Source organism: Cariama cristata, unplaced genomic scaffold (assembly GCF_000690535.1).
Source record: "Cariama cristata isolate BGI_N322 unplaced genomic scaffold, ASM69053v1 scaffold2487, whole genome shotgun sequence".
NCBI classification, from domain to species: Eukaryota; Metazoa; Chordata; class Aves; order Cariamiformes; family Cariamidae; genus Cariama; species Cariama cristata.
In genome coordinates this window covers 155,429-173,163 of record NW_009626965.1, presented here as the reverse complement: position 1 = coordinate 173,163, position 17,735 = coordinate 155,429, and the positions used below count along the sequence as shown (strand labels likewise).

At 42.3% G+C, this 17,735-nt stretch overlaps 1 protein-coding gene across 1 annotated transcript in view; it reads right to left on the bottom strand.

The window, feature by feature from the left end:
- ANTXR1 (anthrax toxin receptor 1) overlaps window positions 1-17,735 on the bottom strand; it is a gene marked incomplete at its 3' end in the record, with an annotated part of 103,272 nt that overhangs the window by 40,333 nt on the left and 45,204 nt on the right. The window contains exon 13 of the mRNA XM_009704245.1: window positions 7,348-7,443. Coding sequence (XP_009702547.1) covers window positions 7,348-7,443 — 96 coding nt within the window. The remainder of the gene's footprint in view (window positions 1-7,347; window positions 7,444-17,735) is intronic.

The window sequence follows — 17,735 nt, the reverse complement described above, 5'->3', positions numbered from 1 at the left end:
TGGGAACAGCAAGGTCCCAGAGCCAAAAGGCAGTGCCTTACACCTGCTCACACAGAAACAATTACTCAAGTACAAGAAAGAAAATGCCATTATAGGGAACCCAGTGAGGGTACAGCCCACACTGGCCATCACGTTTTGTTCTGGGCTGCACCTCTCGCCTTCCCTCTGCCTTGCCAGATGACACACACGGACCTGCCGAAGGCAATCAGCTGGGAGCATGCTTGGCCAAGCAAAAAGCTTAGGCTAGTTTAGCTTGGCAAGGCTGAAGTGTTTGTTCATGTGTGCTGCAATTGTTTTGATAACCCCAAGCCATTTCTGTGATTGCTGCTGCAACTGTATCTCCTGTCCCTGTGTTTGAAAGAAGAAAAATATGATCGTTCGGCAACCATATTTGCTCACTTTTTTTAGGGTTTCTACATTATCACCACGCTATAAAAACCTTACAATGCAGTCTTTTGTTTTCATGTAGCAAAGCCCTGTGGGATGGAGATGTGGCCATTGGCTTTTCTTGGCAGAGGAAGAAACTTTGAGAGTAGTTGTCAGCACTTCTACGCACTTAGCTGTGAAAATTCAGGACAGCAATGTAATTCTTTGCCTTTCTATTGCCTTTTATCACAGATCTCAACATACATGTGATTGACACAGGTCTCTGTTAGCTGACCCACCCCAATGTCACAGATGCATGGAGAAGCAGCTGTTTCTGATGAATAATCCAGTGTAAAAGCAGAGGAATGCTACTAGCCACCTCCTAGAAGTTTATAAAAGCATTGGAGAGGATGGCTTTTCTGTTGCCCTGAAATTTCTGTAGCCATTCAGGCATAAGATAACACACATTCAATCCAAATTGTGCATATTCCAGGAATGTGTCTAGGATGTTTTCCATCTTGGGAGACAAGAAAACCCCACCAGTTCACAGTGCCCAGAAAGCACATACTCAGTAACTGTCTCTGGAGTTTTATATGATAAATAGGGGCAATATGTTTCTTGTCAGACAAGTGTATCTGCTTTAAGATGGGATGGATCATCATTTAAAATGAAAGCTACACAAGAAACCAGTACAAAATAAGAAATAAAGGACTTTGCCTCTAATTCGGACTAAAATTTGGGATGGGAGCATGCAGTTAACTGAGCAGATTTTTTTGTCTTTATTTACCTTCACTCTTCTGGAAAATACAGAATATTTATTTTGCTATTCTAATAAGCAGGGTTGTTTTTTTTTAAATAGGATTAACTATGACCCATCTGACTAATCTTCCCCCCCACCTTACATATTTATAGCTTTGACCTCCTCTAAGTCCTGTGACAGAGTTTCATAGTTTAGTTATGAGTTGGATAAAAGAGCATTTCCTTTTTATTTGTTTCATATCTGCTGTGTCTAAGTACTCATTAAATCCTTGGAGATTTGGTCTACACTTCAAAGTTTCTAATACTAGCATGAGCCTGTCCCTAATCCTTCATCTGCAATATAATACATTCTTCTTCCTAGACATACTAGTAAAAGGTAAATCAAGTCCAATAGGAAAGCTAACTCATCCTTTTCCGTTAACCTCCCTTGTCAGCCTGGAAGCAGATCCCGAAATCTCAATTTTAACTCATTAAAACTAGAAGACAAGGCTATTTCACAGTTAAGAATTCAAACTGATGTGTACAAATCATATTCAATACAGATCATAGCACATGTCAAAATCATCCACTTATGAAAGACACGGAGAAAAAAAAAAAGCCCTCCATTTAATTAACCCTGGTACAGTTTGCAACTGAATGGGACTGACATGCACTTCTCCAGGGAATGCATGAAAAAAGTGTAGCATCTGTAAAGGTCATTCCTGTTCCTAGGCTATTTCTCTTACACAGATAAACAAGGCCAGAACCAGTGGGGTTTGCTCCAAGCGTCTGTCCCACTTTCTTTGGAAGACTATAATAAATGAAATTCATTTTCTGGACTAAAGAAAAACATCATTGCTACTTTCAGCTAAATGCAGAAGCCCTTGCTCTCATTCACTGATTGCTAGTGAATTTTCTGGTTAAGTAAGGCTGTGTCCTAAGGATCTATTTCTCCTTAGCTGGGCTGAGCCAACTTTCTTTGGAAGAGGTTAGAGGCAGTCAGGATTAAAAAAAAAGAAGTAATTTTTATTGAGTGAGTTACTTCCCATGCAGGACTGGGGCAAACAACAACAGTGCCTCCTTTGCATTAAGTATCTGCTGTGGTCTGGAACAAAAGGTGCTGAACCCGGTCAATATTAATATAATTGGCCTTTGGATCTGGCCTTACGGAAATGCACTGGCAAGTAAAATGGTTTGGGAATCTGAAGTCTAGGCATATCATCTAAAGGAACATGGCTACCTTCCTAACTTTCAGAGGGCAACCCTTAGCACTTTCCAAAAAGGGAACTCTGTGAAGATCTTTCAGTTTGGACACTCCAGAACTGATGGACATTTTGGAGAATTTGGCTTTAACTTTTTGGTAATGACATATCACAGTAGCATGCCAAAGCACCTTAGTTGAGCGCCTGCCACACACACTGTTCTACTAGCCCACTTCTCTACATAGGCTGCTGTAGAGCTGAGGGTATTAGCCCAGGCAAAATGCCTCTGCAGTGCTGTTCTCAGGACCCAGGCTAGCCTGCTTAAAGACAGCCAGTTATAGAGCATTACATCCATATCTAGACCATTCTGATCTGACTGACAGGGGGCTGAGAGGAGCAGTGAAGTGCTGCGAGTACTCTAAATGATTAATCAAGACTGCCTTTTTCCTCCTGCTGCCCTTTGTGCACAGCAATTGCAAAGTCAGGTTCTGTTATTTACGCTACTTTAAACTTACAATAACAGCACTACCTCCAAATGTTTTGGGTTGACTGGGCTATAAATGAAGACACTTATTTGTAGCAGTGTGCATGGATTCAGAGCTTGAGTGTTACACACCACATTAACCCCCAATAAATTCAGTGAAACTACCACATTATACTACAAGAGTGCTTGCCTCAATAGCTCACATCTGAACCTAAGGCAGGGCTGCAGGGTCCACAAGCAATTTCCGCCTGCATGTTTGTGTCTTTCTCTTGGTTTGTCTCAATAATGTTTCAGATAATTCATGATCCTGTGCTCCTTTCCCCTCAAAATCATCATAACTGCAGGAAAACCGTGCCTCATGCATGCGGAAACAGGTGGGAATTGGAATACATGGACAATTGTAAGTAATCTCCATCAAGCCAACATGCACCATGTAATTTTGTGACTCTTCAGGGTTGCTGCAGAGTCTATGTGTTTCCTCCCCTCCTCTTCCTCCAGTTTAGCCATGATTTTCATGTGGTTTTAATATATATTTTCTGCATTTTCTCCATCCAGCTTTTTGTTTCCAAAACTTCTGGTCAGCTGCAATACAGCCTGAGAGCCAAACAAATTGCTGGGTTCTTCCACGCTTCATTCCAGAAAACAGCTTAAAGTTAACACTGGTGTTGGATGCTTAAATACCACCACCGCATCTCTATGCCAGCCACACCCCTCTATTTAAAAAAAGCAGCATTATAAAACTGAGTAGGATGGTGTATATATTCTAAGCGGGCAATTAACACAGACCAGCTTCTCAAGCCCTTCCCACTCAGGCCACACTGCATGGATGCATAAGTGAGGCAAAGACTCATGTTTACCTCATAAAACCGTAAGATGTGATCTATGGGCATGTGGGGAAACACTGAGTCTCAGTCTCAGCCGCACCAGAGAGGTATTTCCACTCATATCATCTGCATTGTATCCCCTGGCGTGCGCCAGCCAAGATTCAGACCAAGGCTGGGGGCAGGCTGATTGTAGCCACCACTTCAGCTACACCAGGGCTAATCTTTCATGCAGAACCTGCTCAGGTGCAAAGCGTGGCCCAGACACAGCTCACTCAGCCTGCTAATTTTAAGTGTCTCTGGGAGACATTTGCTCAGTGTGGTGCTGCATATTGGCACAGAGAAACTGTCCGGGCACAGACAAGCCTTCCAACTATTCTGTTAATTATGCCTTCACTCTACATCCAAAACACTTTAGCCAGCTCCATTTCCAAGCCAATCTAACAATGTGCCTGCAAAATCCTCCTTAATACAGTCTTGGAGGCTTATTATCTATTTGGCTTACATCTACATTAAAATCTGTTTGGTTTATATCAATATTAAACTTAAGCCTTATGTTGGCCTCCTACTCGGAACAATCTCACCCTTGGGCACCTAGTCTCTTGCACACACAGTTACTACTATGATCGCTCGGCCTCCTTCAGGTTATGTGGTGTTCAGGAAAGAAGAGGAAAGGGAAGACAACAGCAAAAGGTCCACTAACATCAACACGGCCAGGATCTGGCATCTGTTGTTTTGCAGATATGCTCTGCTCAGGAAAAGTGGGGTCATCCCGTTACAGATGTCTTTATATTTGCATCATTCTTCTAATGCGTACAATGTTGGGGATATCAGCTTAACAGAATTATCTTTGTTTTCTGTTGTTGTTGAATAAACATCCTTGAAACTTTTTGAAAGGTTAGCACCCAGCTCCTGTGCTTTTGTAATATCCACCTTCCCAGATAACAAGGGAATTTTTGCCTGTGCTGGTATCGGGCACAGCAAAGACCCTATTATTGTTCTGATCCACTAAGCAACAACTGCATCTACTGTAAACTGAGTGGTAAATTCCAGACTCATCCCAGAATACATCTGAGACCAATAAACTTGGATACATTTGGAATCGGCATTTCTTTATGGGTGCATGCCAAGGAGACACTGAGTTCCAGATAAATCTCTAGAGTAAGTCTACTGACTTCAGTTCATTTACTCCAGGGATGAAGCTGGCTTGGTGTCTTTCCTGAAGAACTGCTGGATAATAATGATTCCTATTTAATTAAAAAGCATGCCAAGAGGAATTTCAAGGTTTAGAAATGTGCTTGCCACTCAAATAAATTTATACTTGGTAAGAAAAAAGTTTGTTGTGTTTTTTTCTTTTTCCCCTGGACACATACACAGTTATCCAAAATGTCCCTGGGCTTGAATCCACAGCAGTGTCTCTGGGTCTGCGGTTTGATTATTAGAGGTTATTGCTTGCCTGCCTCTCTTGTCTGTTGTGCAAGCCAGTTCCTCTGCCCTTAGCTCACTCCGTGCTTCTGACAACACTGCATTCCTTAATGTGCCGTTACCAAACTAGTAAATAAGCACTGCTCTGCTCTCTTTCTCCCTACCCTAGGCCAAACCGGCTGGGTACTCCTCTGTGGATTTATCTTTAATTTTACAGAACCTTTGGGTAAGTAATCCACAGTGAGGTATCTTAGCTGCTGATCTATTGCCAAACATACCGGACTGCTATCCTGGAGAGACGGAAGAGATTTCACACAGGTTCTTGAACTAAAATCTTTCCAGCAAGTAGAACGATGTGTTTGACTTACATTTGGAAAATATCAGTGATACAGTCCTCACTTGAAGACCTTGCTAAGAGGGAATGTGGGAGGTAAAAGAGGAGAGAGGGTGAGGAAAAGCGTTTATCTACAACAAATTTTTTAAGTACAGAATTTAAATCTGGAAAATATTAAGCTTATAATGCATAATGTGGGCAAGAGACTTTGCTGCACCGGCCTTGCTTGTCTGGACTGTATTTCTCACACTTGAAGAATGCTGTTATATGACCACTATCCTCATATCATGCCACTGGACCAGTCCTATACTAGCCTCTCCATGCATCACTCCATGTTCCCTTTACTCCATGTCCTGCTGCTTTTATTTGTACCTTTTCCCCTATCAGCTTCATCTTTCTCCTGTAGCAGAACCTTAAAATGGCAGCATCCCTTAGAGCTTTTCCTCTCTATCACCTCAATTCTCCACCAAATCCCAGTGTAAACATCTGTAAAGGGCACACTTCCATTGACTGCTGTGCAAATGCACCAACAAAGAAGTTGGCCCAGCTTCTCTGGGAACACGCCATCTAGTTTAGACAAATAACTCTGAGCAACCTACCACACTGCTAATCCCTATTTTTAGAACTGATATTTTTTATTGTTCTGAAAAGTCCAAATAAATATTTTTCCCCCCTCTGGTTTTCATGTCAGCACAGAGGTGCCAAACTACTGTGAAAAGAAGTGTTTTACCCCTAGCATTTCTAGCCAGAAACAGAAATAGACAATGAAGATTTTCTCCTGCGAGGTTTCCATCCTTGCTCTGGATAGAGAAATATATCTTACCACAAAGACTCATCCTCAAATGTGACTGCTCTCTCAGTTTCTGGCTCCAGAGCTCTCAGCACCGGATTGTAGGTTGGGTACAACATGGTGCAAATTTACAACACTGGGCAAGTAATTTAAAAATCAGGAATAACGATAGTGACTCAGAATCTGGAGCCAGTTTGGGCAGTCTTAAAAGCAGCATCTGAAACAATGCAGGCAGCCATTCACCAAAACCAGACTCCAATTCTGCTGACATTTGTATTTCTCTAATTCTTGTTCTATATTGCAGCACAAACAAGACCCAAAGCAAGAGCAGAGCTTTGCTGTATTGCATGCTCCACAAGAATCAGCCTTTGCACTGGTGTTCAGTGGAAAATGCAGCCCTAGGATAAAATCAGCAGAGACGTACAGGGGTATGACAGGTCCTTGCAGACAAATGACAGGGTCACATGTGGGAGAAAAACAGGTCTCGAGTCCTGCGATTTCCTTCTTGCCTCCCTTCACCTCTTCCTTCTCCCCTGTTTTCCTCTGATTTCTGCCTGCCTTTTTTAACTATTAATTCTGACTGTGCTTTTTACCTCCACAGAACATTTTGTGAAAAAGCATGGAAGAAAGCTAATGCTCAGAGAAGCATAGTCATACTTCTACTGAAACTGTCATTTGGATATTTCAAAGTGCTTTTCAGACATAGTGAGCCAGGGAAAAGTTAAATCTTGCAAAAATTTGCACACTTAGAAATGTCTTTTCCTTGTACCTGAGGCAGAACAAGGACCCCAGTTTGGGTTCAGCATGCCTGCCCTTCTACAGGAGCCCTGCAGCACTGAGACACTGACATAGGGGTTAGAAAATCCAGAAAAGCCATTCCTTCCTAAAACAGCATGACAATCAGCATGTTTCTGTAGACCATTCCCATTTTGTGACCAATAAATAAGACTAAAAGGCTGCTAACGAGGTCTGTATGTTAGCAACACTGCTATTTCATGGGTATAATCCAAAGGTCAGGCAGATGAAATAGAAGCACAAAACAGTGCCAGCAATGGAAGAAACGGCGTCTTGTTCAATGACCAGTCCTATGGTCTTTCTTACTGGAAAACTTTGCCTCCTTCCCACTCATTTCTTTCATTCAGGCAACACTGAATTGCTGGTTTGTGCTAATGATTTCTGTCACTTACCACTGTGCAGCAAAGAGGCCAGAACCACCAGAGAAGAACCAACGCCAGCAGAAGGAAGAGGATCAACAAAGCGATAGCCAGGATGGTCCCATCTGACTGGAACAGAAACACAGAGAGCGTGTGAGCACCACTAACACAAAACTCCCCTCTCCACAATGCCTCGCCTGTACATCCTGCTTCCAGGCGAGTACTTGTCTCAAAGGCCATTGCCATACTCCATTTATTTTTCAGACAAAATGTAGTTTTCCTCCCTCCTCATACATCCAAATGTGGCACCTGCCCCCCGCACCTCACTGCAAAGAGGCTGAGACCTCTACTTCACTTCCCAGAGCGTTATAAGTTTTGTCTTGATTTTCTGAACCTCACAATTACTTAAAACACTTATTTCACTTCAGATCGAAATTAATGTAATATTCCTTAGAGTATTGTGAAGACTGAAAAAAGAGCTCACAACACAGCATTTCGTTGCAGTTTAAGCATTCTCCGTTCTTTGCAACTCCTTTCCCCTCTTGCAGTATAAACTTGAAAGTGATGTCAGAATTAAAGTTTACTCCACACAGAAAACTTGAAGCAACATCTCCATGGGTCCACGACTCAGGTCATCCTGCTCTTTTTAGCAGTGCTAAGTCAGGGTAGTTCTGCCGTGAGCTTTTCAAGTTTTGAACATACACACCATTGCAACAATATGCAGGGTTTTTCCACATCAGAAGCCATTAATTCTAGAAGATCCTTTCCTCTCTAACTGGAATACTTCCCTCATTTAAAAAGGCATTTGCAATTCTCTGATATCAATTAACAATGCAAACTGCTGAACAAGCCAGCTCAATATAGCAATCAAAACCAAACGTGCATTATTTCTTGTTGCCTAGATTTAACCCAAACCAAATGTTCCGGGCTTCCTGAGGCATGCCAGCTACCCTATACCACTCCTCCCCGACATCATCCTATTCCGAGATAAGCAAGCAGGCAGTCCTGACTTAAGCCTCTTCAAGATGTTCTTCATATAAGAGCCAGACATTTCAAAAACCCCACCCAAGTGTCAAGATCACAATGCCAGATTAAGGACACATTCAAGAGCAGACTGACCTGTAGGATGGGAAAATTAGGTGCCTGCTTAAGTCACTGCAATTCAATAGCCAGAAGATCTCCCATCATACCATAATGGGATGAGTAATAGAAAAAACAATCAGGTTGAGGGCATTTTCCAAACACTCTTCTGGTGAAGGAATTTCTGGAGAACTTGGATCAAGATAACCTGATCTTTCACCCTTGGAAACAAAACAGAAGTAGTCTACACAGGAGACGAATTAACGCAAAAGATGTCTGGAAAGGGAATTTGGACTCCAACAAAATAGAAACTCATTTGAGAATACAGAGCTGTACGTTTGGTGCTGTTCCTCTAGACAGACAGCATAAAGTCACATCCATCATCTGCAAAATGGAACCTGCTGATATTCAATGCTTTAGAAAACGTGATCCTGACTCTTTGCTGCCATGAAATTGTAGAAGAAATAAGGCTTTTTATGTCTAATTGTTGTGTGCCCCTTTGGCCCCTATATTGAAACAAATATTTTGTCATTAAGAATAATCTAAGAGAAATTTTCAAAAACACAAAACGAATTAAAGTGGCCTTTTAACTGTTTGTTCTGGGTTTGTTTGTGGGGATTTTTTTTGGTTTGGTTTGGTTTTTGTTTGGTTGTTGTTGTTGTTGTTTGTTTGTTTTTTAAAAAAACAGAATTTATTTTTACGCTCCCCAATACAATCTGTAAAGACCAATTTCCATTACCATAACACATCTGTTTCTCTGCAAGGCAGCCGATGCAGCCAGCTGGTATCCTCTGTATCACAGCAGCAAAACAGTCCAGAGAATATAGAAGGGTTTGATTTGTCAAATCTTACATTTCTCACTCAGGTAATGCCTCTTGCTAAAGCCAACGTTGCCTGGAAAGTCTGTAGGAATAAGCCCTCTTCAGGTATCAAAACCAGGACACCTCCACCCCCAAAAAAGAAAATAAATGCTGGTTGGATCAATGCCTTTTCTTATACTTGCACAAACATCAAAATATTCCAGACAGATATGAACAGAATTTTCTGGGCTCAGCCATAGCTACAACTGTCAAACTGAGACCCTTAATCAGCAACTGAAAATCCTCCCTTCATCTAGTCTGACTGTGCTGTCACTGCTGTAAAAGAGGCTTTGAGGAAACCCTAGCAAGTCAGACCAGGACAAAGCACATAGACACAATAAATCCTACTATAATAATCCAAAGTAGCCTGAACTCTGCTTTTGGTTTGTTTTATCTTTGTTTTGTCGGTTTCTGCTAGAATTTAGCTATCATTCTGTCTAATATCTATGGTTTTATACAACTAGAACTATGCTTAGATAGAAGGTGCCACTTATCCAAGCTGAATAATAAACAAGAAGGAAAATATGCCTGCTAAAATAGCTTGCAAAAGTTCCACTGACAGTTTGAAATCTTTCTCTGTGTCTTATAGCTGGTTAAAAAGGGCTGAAGCATTTGAAATGCCTGTTTTCATTCCATTATTTTTTTTTTTTAATCAAAATTTGGAAGAACACTACAAATGCTCATGGAAACACTGAACCATGCAATAATTCAATAAGCTATGTTTAACACTTACTGAATAAAGGCTGACAATTCAGACCAAGAAAACAACTTTCATTTTAAAGACAAGAAAGAGAATTTTAACACTAAGCTAGTGAATTTTCCTTAAAAAGTACCTACTGAGACAAAGCATGGCTAGCCCCTAAACACACACGGTTATCTGAAATCAGTGCTACTTTCCCATAGGGATTCACCTTGACTGCTTGCACCGAGATAAAACTGTGGTGCTTGCACTCATAGTGAGGTTAACAGCACGAAACTCCATTACACCTGAAAGGCTGAGAAAAACCAGACAGCTAAGGTACTCATCAGCGCTTCTGCCAAAAGCTAAGTGTAAAATATTGGCAACTTGCTTCTTGACAACTGTTGAAGATCTAGACAATGTCTGGAGTCATTGTTTTGAAATGCCTTGCTATTGTGTCAAGAAACAGTAATATGAAAAAGAGTGTGCTCTTTAAATGACATTTCAAGGTGCTACACATTTGACAAACTAAAACTCAACCATGTAGACTCTGAAACAAATAAGCTAGTAGAGAAAGCATGGCAGGGAAAAGCAGGCTTCAAGGCACAGCTGCCTGAGTCCAACAAGGCCAAGAAAATACTCCAAGTATTGCTGGCAGTTGAAGTACAACAGAAAACAACCTCTGGAAGATACTGTAAAATATAAAGATAGCAAGAAATCTGAAGCAGGACACATTAGAGGCATTTCCTCGTACACAGGGGTGCGTGTGTGTATATATACATACGTGTATGTATGTATGTATATATATGCTGTCTCTCAGCAGTTATTGTGGAACTGTTAGGGTCAATGAGAAGCCAGATTGACTGGGGGAATCCTTTTTCTCCCAAGATAGAAAACTGGCCCACCTCTTAGACTGTAGGTATTCCTAGAGAGAAGAGGGGAGGGATGGCAAGTCTGGGCCAGTAAACAGCATGGGCTATTTCATTAAATCTGCCCACAAGCATTCAGATATACGCCATCCTACAAAGGAACACGCTCCTTTAAGGCATGCATGTGATCCCTGGGAAGATCCTATCTAACAAAAGGGTTAGGATAAACTAGGTGCATGCACATTCCTTTAATAGTCAGGGAAGAGGGATGGCCATTCCAGTGATAGTCCTGCCGCAGAGGAAATGACTCATCCTCCAGAATTCTTTTGCTATTGCCTACTGAGATTGCTGCCTAAGACCAAGTTCTTAAAATTTTGCCCCAGGAAGCACATACGCAATCAGACAGAGAAACAAAGCCAAGACAGAATCTGTGATATTAAGCCCATATTTCATCCTAGACATCCTCGATGCTTCTAACAGAAACAAACATAAACCAGTTCATAAACAAACACAAATCAGTTCACTGGCATTTCAATGGAACTACGGCTTATTGCTGAGGGTTTTCAAAATAATGCTACAGTGCATCAGATGGGCGTTTTTTGTTGTGTTTGATTTTAGTTTGGTTTGCTTTTTCCAATCTGCTTTTTTATTTAAGATTTTGTTTCCTAGATTCTCACTTTACTGCACTGGCATTTGCAGCGTACATTAGCTATTCCAGAAAGGTAACCTGGAATAACAACCCCAAAGCGCATAGACCCTCAAAAGCTTTCACTACTGACACTCAGGAATGATGAATGAAGTACTAGGTGCATCTAATAAACACACTCATATACTGTGGCTGATGAATTAATGCACCATTGATTTATAGGGAGAGGGAGGTGGGTAGCATACATGCTTGTTACCACAGCAGTAAATGGATTTAACTTTAAGCATGTGTTTAAATGTGCTGACTTCACGCTATGCCTGAAAGGGATGGAATTCTGTTAAATACATGCATCAAGCACTTGGCTTCAGTAGGCCTTGAAGGCTGGGTTCAGTAAAAGGATTTAGTCCTAACTCCTACAGACTTCGCTCGAAAGCAAGATGCCTAAATACTCTGTTTAATGTGGTTCTGCACTCACTACTCCAGCAAGCAAAAGCGATGCACCCTACCAGCTAGCTGCTCTCAGGACTCCACGCAGTCTCTCGGTCCCCTGTGCTATGCAGAAGAGCTTGTGGGAGCCTTTCCAGCTGTTAACTGCAGCAGAGGGCCTCAGGCTGTCATGCAGCCCCATGACATCTCCTCCAGTGCAGGCTGGAAAGCTGCTGCCGTTACTGCTTCAGGGCTAGGAGTGCAGAACCATCCACCCCACTACCAAGAGCCCCCCTGCCATTACCGCTTCAGGGCTAGGAGTGCAGAACCATCCGCCCCACTACCAAGAACGGAGAGCAGCAGTGTGAAGACAGCCAAGTAACCAAGTCTCACTTCAAAGTGACTCCACAGTAACAAATAATACTTATCGGTGCTAAACCTTAGGTGCTTTACAAAGAGGAAAAACATGGTTAATGGCATTCCAGAGACAGGGAAGATGTGAATGGGTACTGTATCCCAGCCCAGTGTCCTGCACATTAGGGAAAAAAAAATAATAAAACTTTTTTACATTTTCCAAGCAGGAAGTGTAACAACAGGCTGAAAGCCTTCAGAGGTGTTAATAGGAAAAGAATGAAGTGCTTTTAAAAAGCTTTATGAAAATCTTGACCGCAGTTTTAAATGAGCATCCAAAATCTGACAGAGGTTTTCTCCCTGGAGAGAAAGGAGAAACAGTTTTAATATCCTTTAGGCAACAGGGGAGGGAAAGACAAAGGATGACCCTGCCTTTTCACACTCAGGCAGCTTTTATTGTGAAGGAAACATTCTCCATTTCTGTCTGACTCTTTGGGACTCTCCCATCACAGCAACAGAAACTGATGTCTATCATTTATTTTATCACACATGGGATTTTTTTTTTTTTCTAATGTTAAAGAAACAATCTGGCCTAATTTCTAAAAAGGAAATGAAAACTCACTGAATGCACTGTTCTGCAATGCTAGCCTCTTTGATTGGCTCCCGTGTAAAGCTGCTTGGGTGGGAGCCAAGCTCAGAAGTGGGTGCAAGAAAGAAACACCTGTTCTAGGTCACCCAGCATAGGTGTTCTCAGCTCCTTTTTTCCAAGTTTATCGTGCTGTGAAACGAGATGACCCTCTGGCAATGGTCTGTTTCCCTCTGCTCCTTCCAGAGCAGAAAGGAGATGAGAGCCTGCTTACAGAAGACTTTTCCAGCACTCTACATTACTTGCTTTACAGCCCAGTGTAAAGACCAGTGAAGCCTCACTTTGACACATGCGGTATAAACCCAGAGCAAGAGACAACGCTTGTCCTGAAGAGTTCACGCTCCAAACAGAACAGGCAAACACATGGTGGGAAGGAGAAGTAATCATTACTCCCTGTGTTACAAAGAAAAATCTTTGGTCAGAGAAAACAATTCTCTAATCCTTGATTGCTGTGCTTATAGTTACAAAAACAAGCTGAACTTTCCCTTCAGAAGAAATACTAAAAAGTTTCTAGCTAAACAGAAATGTTTGCAATACTTCTGAAAGGCAGATACGGCAGAACTGATGGCAGAATTCAAGGTGAGGGTGCGAGCCTTGGCTTTGTGACTGGGAAATTGTGGACCTGAAATCAGCTAGCACAAAGGCAGAGGCCTTGAGTGCTCTTTTGAGGTTCAATCTGCCCGCACACTTGCACTGAAACAATGCCAGCAGCTTGAGTGCTCACCCTGACAGTGCAGGTTTGGTTGTAGATGTTTCTGTTTTGACTGACAAAGTACTGAGGAGTTCCTATTCTGAAACAGCCATCTCTTGTCCCCCAACGCTTGTGGCTAAATAACAAAGCTTTGAAGGTGAAACCTAAGTAGTTATTTTGGTTTGCATTTGTGCCTGAAGGTAGTTCTTAATAAGAAGTACGTTAAATCCATTTCAGGGGGTGAATAGCAACAGCAATAACAGCAACTGGAACAACAGCAGACAAAATTCTGTGGAATTAGGCTTTGTCATAATAGCAACCATTTATGGATTGATTTGGATTTACTTCTTTGCAAGACAGGAAAGGAAGGAAGACAGCATGCTACAGCTCTGGAATGTCTTGCCTCTGTGCATGCCTATGAGACTCGTAGCATTTAAGCAGCGCTTAAAAAAAGCTCAGGAGCATCTTCCTTGAACTAACACTCATGTACCCCCCCCAAGCTGAACACCAGAAGTTCGTCACAGGCCATGACCGGCGGCTTGCCAGGAGTCTGTCAAGGTTAAGAGCACGCCAGCATGACCTGAACCCACACAACAAGATGTGTTTGGGATAAGTTTCCTTCTCAAACTCAGTTTAAATTGAAATCACATTTTCAATGGAAAAACATTTTCATAAAATAAACCATTTTATTTCAGATGCACTGTTTCGAAGTGCTCTGTTTCAACTTAAATGTTACATGGGATTTCACTATTAGAGGTGTACATGCATGCAGAGATTATAGCACATATTTTCTAGTTAATTCCAGCACTGTCACAGGAAAAGAGCCTGCATACCCTCAAACTATTTTGATGTTTCCAAATTAAAGCTTTTCAAAACTTCCATTCTGTGACTCTGCCCCCACCTCCAATTTATTGGTTTCTTTTGTGAGAGGTTTCCAAACCATAGGAACATGCTGTTTGTAATATGCCTACCACACTTAAGGGTATTATAAAACAGCCCATGTAGCAATATTAGAGTGAAATAATCTCTGCACATTTAACTCTTAGGGTGACCTGTGTTAGCAAAAACATTCACTGCCTATTATACTTGCAGCATAAAGCATTTAAGAGCAATTTTTTTTAGAAACAAACCTGAAATCGTATGCCCTGGAGTTCCAACAGAGCAATACCTCAACTAATAATATACAGGTCAAGGGCCTAGGAAAGCGCTCATTAAATTTACTCTGCAGTTTCATAAAGCCTCTATTGATACAATAGTGAATGCACTTTAATTGCCTGCAGACTTAGAACACTGATAACTAGCAGAGCCTTAATTGTGAAGCCCAGAACAAAGTCACAATTGAAAAAACCCTACTTTAGCACTGAGCTACATTCCTTTTGAATAAAAAACCCCCTTCAGTGAAGGGCATAATTAGTTTTTACTACAAGCCTGCAGCACTTTCGTGATTTTCTAACCTTTTCTTTCTCCATATTTAAAGATCAAATCCATCCACTATTGTTTAACTCAAAGGTGCAAATTCCTTCAGTCTTTCAAACAGCCACAGAAAGAAGACAGGGATACTTAGATGTAGTAAAGCTGTGCCAGTACCCACCTCCCTTTGTCAAATACAAAACCTGACAAGGTTAAGAGACCAAATTCTCCTTTTAGCTGACTTCACTGGCTTCTACACTCTTGCAGCTGGAAATGTGAGACCAGAGGTACTGTTTCTTTCCAGAATGGTAGGCCTGTTCCCCACCTGTTACCTCACCGATCATCCCAAGCCATTTATTAATGGCTGATTAATGGTTACCACCAAGATAACCGCTTCATTATAAGATAACCGGTTCTCCGATCTGCTGATGCAAGACTTTCTCTAGCCCCAAGTTGCTGCCAGGTGCAATAAGCCACTGCATCCATTCATTTCCACATGTATAGTTTCAAGAACCCCCTTTTCAACAGCCAAGGGCTGGCCTGGCCCAACTGCTAGCCAGCAGCTCTCCTCTGGTTTCCAAAATCTGAAATCCTATCCAGGGTTGTGGAAGGGCTAACTGTGCAGCAGTGTGCTTAACCACCTTGAGATCTTCCCGTCCAAGAGTGATTTTGGAGCACCAGCATCTCAGGTAAGGCGGGGCTGGTATCTACTGGCACTGGATAGGACCCTAGCTTACAAGGGCAGGCCTAGTTTAGGCACTGCATATGCCTCACAAATGCAGTCACTTCCCCAAACCGCCCTGACCCAACACATCCCTTTTCAGCTGAAAGGTGCTCATTTATACAAGCACAACTCCCCTAGCCCTCCTCCTGAAGAAACAGAGTGGGACACAAGACGACATGCATTATGAACTGGATACATGTGGCAAATAAAAATGAGTTTCAATCAATGCTAGTCTAAGGCAAGTCTAATATCCTGCCACAGAAACGTTTTCCCAGCCCATGCGTGGGTACCTCCATTGTCTTGCCTTCTTGCAAAGAAGCATCTTGTGCTTCTCACTCGGCGACACAGGGAGTATGGGGATATCCCCTAGGGATACTCCTTGCTCTTCCAGTTGAGAACTGCCCAGGAAGACCTCTTTTACACTGTCACTGCAGCCCTGCAGTTTTCACCTCCATTCCAGTTTTGAGTTTGAGAGTTACCAGTGCAAGAGGTCATTAGTGGTTTTTCCTCTTCTGGGAGCATTTTAGAAAATGAACAAAGACTTAGTTTAATTCTCATGTTGGCTTCTTTCCGAGATGCTCTCTTTTTGCACTGAAGAACTTGGCAGCAGCCCTCCAGTCAGCAGAGCAGGACTGACTTCCTGCCTCTAAACACTGCCTTGTAAATTATTTCCTCTATTGTACATTCCCTTTCCTGACAATGTTTGCTGTGCAACCCGCTCCGTGTGCATCTGCATGGGTACAAATTCATAAAGCAGCATTTAATACTTTCTCCCTCTTTCAGTTCTTCAAACTCCTAATCACAGGAATGTGAGTAAGTCCCTTTTTAAGGGCTTCCCAACTCCACCAGCCTTTACATGCTATTCTTCTACAAGCAGTGGGAAAACCACTGCAGCATCCACTCCTCAGGCGTTAACATGTACGAGTGAAAGCAATCCACACTGCGTTCATACCATTAAAGCCTGATACCAGGCAACTTCGCATATGAGACTGGTTGTATGCCGAGATTAATAGCCAAGGAAAAAATATTTCTTTTTTGTCTTAGCACTAGTGGAAGCTGAGAATGTTCAGTTCCCATTGCATTTGTGGTCCTATGCCTTATATTATTGCTGTTACAAGATGAGGGTTTTAAATCCACGTTGGGTTCTATAGGGAAGAGTTTACCTTGTCCAAAAAGAACACAGGGGAACAAGGTCAGCTTCTCTCTGGGCCAGTGTAATGCCACAGCCTTAAGGACATTTCTATAGAAGCAATACCTTCCCCCTAATGCGTGCCCCGTCCTTTGCAGGCTTCAGTATTCAGGGCTGCCATTTAGCACCCTCTGCCAGCAGCAGAGGTCACCTGGACATCCCCACATGTGTTTACTCTCTTTTGCTTAGGCAATGCAGTAACAACACAGCCTCGCTGCTCTCTGTACAGAAGGGAGCATTCCTTCCCCCACAGGGAACTTTAAAATGAAAGAAAAACATCACTTAAAAGGTAGAAATATGTAAAAAAACAACTTCAGAGGAATAAATTAGTAACCCTGTGCTGGTTTTGGCTGGGATAGAGTTAATTTTCTTCACAGTAGCTGGTATGGGGCTATATTTTGGATTTGTGCTGGAAACAGTGTTGATAATGCAGAGATGTTTTCATTATTGCTGAGCAGGGCTTACATAGAGTCAAGGTCTTTTCTACCTCTCAGCCCACCCCACCAGCGAGGAGGCTGGGGGGGGCACAAGGAGTTGGGAGGGGACACAGCCGGGACAGCCGACTCCAATGATGCAAGGGATATCCCATACCATATGACGTGATGTTCAGCATAGACAGCTAGGGGAAGGAGGAGGAAGAGGGGACACGTTTGGAGTGATGGCATTTGTCTTCCCAAGTCACCATTACATGTGATGGAGCCCTGCTTTCCTGGAGACAGCTGAACACCTGCTTGCTGGTGGGAAGTAGGGAATAAATTCCTTGTTTTGCTTTGCTTGTGTGCATGGCCTTTGCTTTACTTATTTAACTGTCTTTATCTCAATCCACAAGTTTTCTCACTTTTACTCTCCT